Raw genomic sequence first — 7,574 nt, 5'->3', positions numbered from 1 at the left:
TTTTTGTATTAGACCCGTCGTCCATTTATTTGTAAGTCAATGATATGCACCGATTAATATACGGTGTGAAAACACGATCCCTAAAAATAGTATACGGGAAATATTTTAATTCGAGCTGAGGTAGTATCGACTCTTGACGTATCTGTATACATATATTTAATTGGTAAGCCTTATTAAATAAATAAACTAACTCTATAAAACATTTTTATATTTTATACTTATAATATGTATATACGTACCAGTTGTCAGAAATCCACAAGATATAAATCATAAAACAGCTATCAAAGTAATGTAGTAGAGCTTTGAAATAAAAATAAATTAAACCAGACCACTCGCATTAGGCGCAACGATGTAGCTATAACAAATTTATTGATAGTAAAATGGACTATTTGCAGCAACGAATTTAACATGCGTTATGTGCGTAATGACGGATATTTTGTTAATAAGTAAACAAAGTTAATTCAATGTATTATTAAATTTTTAAGTTCATTGAATGTCACGATGTTTGACGCCATGATATTCAATTGTTTTTGTAAAATACTATCTTAGATCGAAGACTTAGAACAAAATCCAGCGATCCGACTGTACGGAACGAACTAGCGGACCTTACGATTTTTTCAAGGTGCTTGTTGCTTTTGGTTTTTAACTTAATAACTTTTAACTATAGTAAAAAAAAATTGTGTTAGTATTAGATTTAATTATTGTTGATTTTACCGTCTCAGTCAGCCGTGGCCCGAAACGTTGGTTTGTTTGAAAAAACAATATACACGTCTTAGATCCGAAAAAAATAAAAGTTAAAGTTGCTATTGGTCATCACCATCATCATCAGCCCATCGCAGTCCACTGCTGGACATAAAACTTTCCCAATACGCTCCATTTCGCCCGGTCCTCAGCTTGTCGCATCTATCTGCTACCAGCAGCCTTCAGCAAATCGTCACTCCACCTCACTCTTATACAACCCGAGTGCCTTTAAGGTGCGACTGAATAGGCATCGTCTAGGCGAGCTCGTTCCATCGTAGATCCTAGCTTTTCTCCAGAGTTACGTTGTACTCAAGAGTTAGTCCATTTTATTTTAAAAAAGTAAAAAAAAAAGGCTAGAGGGACTTGGTCATAAAAATAGTAATTATAAAAGTTTAAAATTCGATTTCGGCGTGAACCAATAAAAAATATTCCAAATTTTATTCGTAAACTTTGTAAGATTTTATCTATGAATAGTATATTTAAGGGCAAGGCGTTTGGGTCCCAATAGATGTGGAACTTAAAGTTCTACAAATTATGTAAAACAATTTTTTTAAGCTTAGCTAAACGGATATACTTAAAATGTAGCTATGCAAAAAATATGAACAAGGGCAGCCAGATAAGGATGAAGAGAGTGGTGCCCCTGCGATTCGGACATGTTTGACTTGTTTCCGTAGTTTTTGATCGCTAAAAATTAGTTAAGTTATAAGAATTGTTTTGTGATTGGTGCGAAATTCCACTGTTTTTGTCAAGAAAACCGCTGAGAAAACAGTTGAGATAAGTGAGAATTTTTATGACCTCTTTTGTTGTACTGTCACTCGCGGATACCCAAGTACCTTCAGATTCCGAACAATTTTATTTGTCAAAATCAATTGACAATCATACATTTGAAATTGACACCTCATCAGTGTTGCCATTAAAAATAATACAAATAATTTTGGGGTAAATTTCAACACACTGTACATATGATTTTTAGTTACTAAGTAAAGGATAGTACAGATATAGCAATAATATAAACTGTCTGCATTGTGTGTTGAACGCTATAAAAAATTCCGAAAAAGGAAAATCTTACGTGCGCATACTGTCACTGTATATATGACTTAGACTGCGCCAATGTTTCTAGTCAGGGCTTTTATAATATAATGACATCAGAACATAAAGAAAATTGGAGGTGTCAAGCTTGCTACTGCAAGATTCTAAAGATCGGACATTTGAATACACCGGTGAAGCCGACAGACAAGAAAACATAACTGAATATCAGTTCAAACCGCAGGAAATAGATAATGTAATACTTAGGAAATGTGTGGCTCCCCAACAGCACCAATATACGCTGAGTTCTGGAGACATAGGTGACGCGTTCTAGACGCCTAGAATGGATTCTAGGCGACGCCATTTGTCCTGATACCAATTCTCTTATATTTGCCAACCAAACTAAATTGTTCTTGCAAAGTATACGTGAAATGATAGTACAAAGACTCCACGAAAATAATAAGAATATTATAATTCAGCTACGGATCACAATACAGACGGAGATACAGGAAGCAATGAAGGTATTAAGAGGGGAAATTAAACAAGATACAGATGATTTAACTGAGCAAAACGAGATTAGAATACGGAAAATACAACAACTTATACGAAAATAAATATACTCCAAAAAGAAAACGATCTGTTAAATAAGGAAATTAAAAATATAGAAACAAGAACTATACCCATCAGCGAAAACAAAAAAAACTGAAACCGAACGTAAGAAATTGGTATTATATGGCTTAGAAGAATACTATAGAGAATCAGAATGCGACCTATACGATAGGATACAAAGAGTATTCCAAGATTTGTTACATATAGACTTAAACGGGTACATAGAAGAAACATACAGAATAGGCCGATACCAAAGAATGGGGAACAGACCACTTGTGATTGAATTGATAAGCAAGAGGATGGTAAGATATTTAATTGAAAATAGTAGCTACTTTCATCGAACTGGATTATCAATATGCGAATTCTTGGACAGTTTATCGCAAAAGAAAAGGAAAGCCATGCGAGAAGAAATGCTCTTGTCACGAAGAAATGGGTTACACGCGGTGATAAGATATATAATCAATTGTTCATCGAAGGAAGCAGAGTTAATGTAAATGACAATAGCCTCACAAATGATACTATAAATTTGCTAAGAAATAAACTCGAAGAAGAGACAATACCCAAAAAAAAAACCAACCTGATAATGTTGAAAACGATAATGATTCCTTTCGGAACTACAGAACAACAATTTAAAATCTTATACCAAATTATTCAGAGTATATGAAGCAACATATATTGGAAACATTTTTGCAAGAAAATCCTATATACCAGGCTATATGTATTTCTGAGTCTTGGCTGACAGAAGAAAAACAAAAATTGTTAACTTCATGTCAGAACAATATATATATTAACTAAAAACTAAACACACTTCTTACTAAAACTTCAGACTGATTGAATGACCATAACCTTAAACTTAATTTTTCTAAAACTAAATTTATGACTTTTCACTCTCGTCAAAAATCTTCTTTACAGCTCAATTTCAAATACAATAGCACAAACAGAATGTGTGAAAGAATTTACTTTACTAGGTATTATTATAAACACACACTTGAATTGGAACGTACACATCCAAAAAATAAAATCAAAACTATTTCATTTTTCTTACGCACTACGCGAAATCAAAAAGACAACCAGCATAGAAACGGCAATAGTCACATACTAAGCCTACACGCACTCTTGGCTGAGTTATGGGATCATTTTATGGGGTAATAGTACAGACGCCCCAAACCTCTTTACCATCCAAAATTAGAAAACGTAAATTTTATGTTAAAAACATTTTTTTTTAAATTTTATTTTATGCTTATCTGCTCTTCTCTCCTTTCCTTTGTATTGCGTGCCCGACGGGGTCCATAATATTGGTATTTTCTGTGTTACTAAAATCTCATTATATACATTAAGGTTTTGCAATAAAATATTGATTATTGAGTAAATACGTTAATTTTTTCAAATTCGGACTGGCCAATCGGAGCGCAGTTGTCACCGTAATGATTTGTCAGAATAGTTTCCAAACAAATTAAATTACATTTCGTCTCTATTTCTGGTTATATACTCGATGGCTTGAAATAAAGGAGTAAGTCCATGGTAATAAGGTAAATACGAAAACGGCCGACTTACTCTCTTCCTCTCTACTTTGTTGTGCCCGACAGGGTCCATAATGTGATCTTTGTACTATATAACACATTGTACATTATTGTGGTATGCAAATAAACATATTGAATTGAATTGAATGGAACTGAACTGAACTGAACTGAACTCATCTGGACTGAACTAAACTGAACTGAACTGAACTGTACTGAACTGATAGTGACAGTAGGCTTAAACAAGATAACTTTTTTTAACATTGAAGGAAATTTTCTAGATGGCCTGTACACATTTTGCATCTCGTAATTATATAATTACGACGATATCGTCTTGTCCTCTATTATAAGATACTTACCTGACCTGACAACAGTTTGATAATATTGTTTTTATTTATATTGATAATGATATGTTAACTGCCTCACTGGCCGAACAGACTATGCTGGACTGCAACGCAGAGGTCCCGGGTTCGATTCCCGGGGCGGAAGAAATATTTTTAAGAACTACATTTGTTTCTTTCGTGAGTTTGGGTGCAATTAGTGGTTGTCAAACTATGTGTGTGTCCATGGCACCCGCGGTACAGGGTTTCCCCAGTGCGGGATTATGAGTGTGTGCGTTATTATTTCATCATGATATTTGGTAATGACCTTTATTTCTCAGGTTATAGAGTTCGCAATTCCTTTTCCCGAACCTTCCCAAAATCCCAATTCGTGCTATGCCAAAGCCGCATCAACCACAGTGGCGCATAAACACCGAGTGTATAACCAAAAATAGAGACGAATTAAGAGCCATCCACCCCTGGCAACTCATTAGGCAAATGGGCTTTATATCACTTTTAAATATCAACTCTCATTTGCGCTGAAATCACAAATTAAAAAACTGAAATAATACAGCGCCAACAACTGACTTGTGTGTACGTTTCCGTATATTCCAAAAATATCCTGTATTTATTGGAATAAAGACAGAACCTCTAACAATGGGGGCTGTTGCATTCAGTGATGTGAGAAAATCAGCAAAACATCTAATTACAAAACAAACGGAATCACATTTCATCTGTAATAAAATATTAAACATGTTATTTTAAAGCTCAAGTTAAACAAGTCGATTTGAAGTGGAACAATTGACGACACCCGAAATTGTTTCAAATTCGGGCTGGCCAGTCGGAGCGCAGTTGATACCGTAATGATTTGACGAAATAGTTTTCAAATAAATTAAATGACATTTCGCCTCTATTTCTGGTTATGTACTCGATGCGCAAAAAAGACATAACGCAAATATTATGATACGTTTGAATCCGCGCCTCCAGCACCGCCTTTACGTTATGAAAATTATTTGTGACCGCAAATAATAGTATGAACGTCGAACTTGGAGATTCTGGATCAGTAGATGGGTGTAAGCACGGTCACGTTTCATGCAGATTATTTGACGGTCCCTTTCTCCGTCCTTTTGCTTGCATGCTAACTTCAATAGCAACTAGCTATTGACGTTAAGATCCAATTTTTTTAAATCTAACGTCAGCAATATTTATCTAATTTTTGTGAAAGTGTTCGACTAGTTTTTTATTATTGTAGATTCAAAGTTCAAACAAATACAATAAGAAAAATTCAAAGAAAAATGCGTTACAATCGACTAAACTCTCTTGTCTTTCAAAAGATATTTTATTATGTTAAATGTAGTTGAAAATAGGTACAGGGTCAAGAGCACGTCAAGCTTTATACTTAAGACTTAAATCCAACTTTATGCCGCTTACGACAAGAACGGTCCAAAGTACAAAGTGGCAAGCTTGATGTGCTCTTGTCTGTACCTTAACAAAACAAATTCGCACATGAGTAACAAATAAAATGGTATCTTTATTTTACATGCATTTAAGGACCACAATAAAATAGCGATAAATAACATAGTCGACTGTAAAAATAACAACCGTCTGGCGAATATTTGCTGTTAATATTTTATAGAGCACATTTTTTTATTGAGTTCTTAGGTTTTCGCGATTGTTACACATAGGAAATGAAACTATTTTTCTGTATTTAAATCGCGTGTATTTGTCCCATGATCACGGTTGACTGGGACTTGTAAAGGGCCCGAAACGCCGGTTTGTTTGGTGTATGGATATTGTAGGCACTTGGGACTAGTCAATTTACCTCTCAGGGTGACGGGCGCAGTGGCAGTGCCTCTCAGACCTTTGCGATAAACCTTTGAGTGACATTTCAACTGTTGGACAGGCTTGTCGCTTACCACCAGGCGCACGCCAAGTCGCATTCATCCCGTTACTTGGTATCATAAAAAGGGGACAATTGTGTTTAAATGCTTGCAATTGTAGTTACATGTAACTTATTAAAAACAATCCTTGTTTATGTTTTAGACCAGTCCCCGGATCAATGACAGAACTCCGTGGAGCTGAGGCCCAGGCAAGAGTTTGCACAGAAATGAAAGAGCTGTGTGAAATCATTAATGAGTATGGGAAGACGCCGTGTAAGGGTTTGCTACCTCCAGAACTTGCTGACGCAACTAAAGTTATATCTTTTGGAGAGCTGTTTACGGTAAGTTTAAATACATAATTGTTTGTCTCATTCACGAACTTTCATAAATAATATATTATATAATTACAAGGTATCACATATGTATCATATATTACAAATATTCACATTAACGACGTGAATCAACAAATCTCGAAAAACAGACCAAAAATCGAGCACGCACTCTTGGACACGAGTGGTATAATCTGCAATAATTATGTACGCGTCGATTTTTGCTACAGTATATTTGAAGCAAATTCCATGCAAATAAAAATAAATATTTTCAATAACTTAAATCACATTTTGTTAAAAAAAACATAAAAAGAACTTTAATTTTTTTCGCAACATAGCTAAACTTAAATTTCATGGCGTCCTACACAAAATGCATTCTGTGCTCAACGCTGTACGTTGCGAGCACCCATTAAAGTTGACATCTACTCTCAGGCGTAACGTAACACAGGAACTCGGAATGGCACGAGTAATGATGCGATAAAAATAACTATGGATTTATCGATATTATTTCATGTTACTTCACTAATTATACATTCCCCATGATAACACGGTTCATTCGCCGCCGTTCTATTAACATTTATTTCTGTGCCGAAAATCGTATGAAACATATAAATAGAAACTAAAACGACAAAAAAGTCGTTGAAAAACCAAATACAAAGACACGACAACAAGCACATAGAAAAATTCGTGAGGTCCGCTGATTCGTTCGGTGGCTTTGTTGGTATAGCGTCTGGCACGGTATGCTAGAAGACGTCGGTTCGAATCCGCCTGGATCGAAGGAATTTTTTCTGAGTGGTCGATCTTTGTATTATAAGAATCTAAACCGTTATCTGATGAAAGTGATCCATCACTGTAACGAAAGATATCGATCTTCTTAAATGTTTCTTGTTAAACTAATGACTCTACGCCCCGACATAGATAAGCTACATCAGGAAGACAGGCTGATTACATAGTATAATAAGACAAGAAGTGATCGGACACACACATTCGCATAATATCGCGGTGCACTCAAATTGCACATTGCGGGTCACACGCGCCATTCATTGAAAATAGAATTGAAGCGTGCACTCGGTGTTTAAAATATTGAAAATATTTTTTTGTAATTAAACAATTTAATGGTTTATAAATGCATCGTTATGTATATACAAACTT

At 35.1% G+C, this 7,574-nt stretch overlaps 1 protein-coding gene across 1 annotated transcript in view; it reads left to right on the top strand.

The window, feature by feature from the left end:
* Positions 1-3,894: 3,894 nt before the first annotated feature.
* The window catches only part of LOC113234930 (actin-binding Rho-activating protein-like), a 45,652-nt gene continuing 41,972 nt past the window's right edge, over positions 3,895-7,574 (top strand). The window contains exons 1-2 of the mRNA XM_026470451.1: positions 3,895-3,905; positions 6,257-6,434. Coding sequence (XP_026326236.1) covers positions 3,895-3,905; positions 6,257-6,434 — 189 coding nt within the window. The remainder of the gene's footprint in view (positions 3,906-6,256; positions 6,435-7,574) is intronic.

This window comes from Hyposmocoma kahamanoa, unplaced genomic scaffold, assembly GCF_003589595.1.
Source record: "Hyposmocoma kahamanoa isolate Upper Pololo Valley unplaced genomic scaffold, ASM358959v1 86, whole genome shotgun sequence".
Classification (NCBI taxonomy): domain Eukaryota; kingdom Metazoa; phylum Arthropoda; class Insecta; order Lepidoptera; family Cosmopterigidae; genus Hyposmocoma; species Hyposmocoma kahamanoa.
This window is presented reverse-complemented; position numbering and strand designations above follow the sequence as displayed.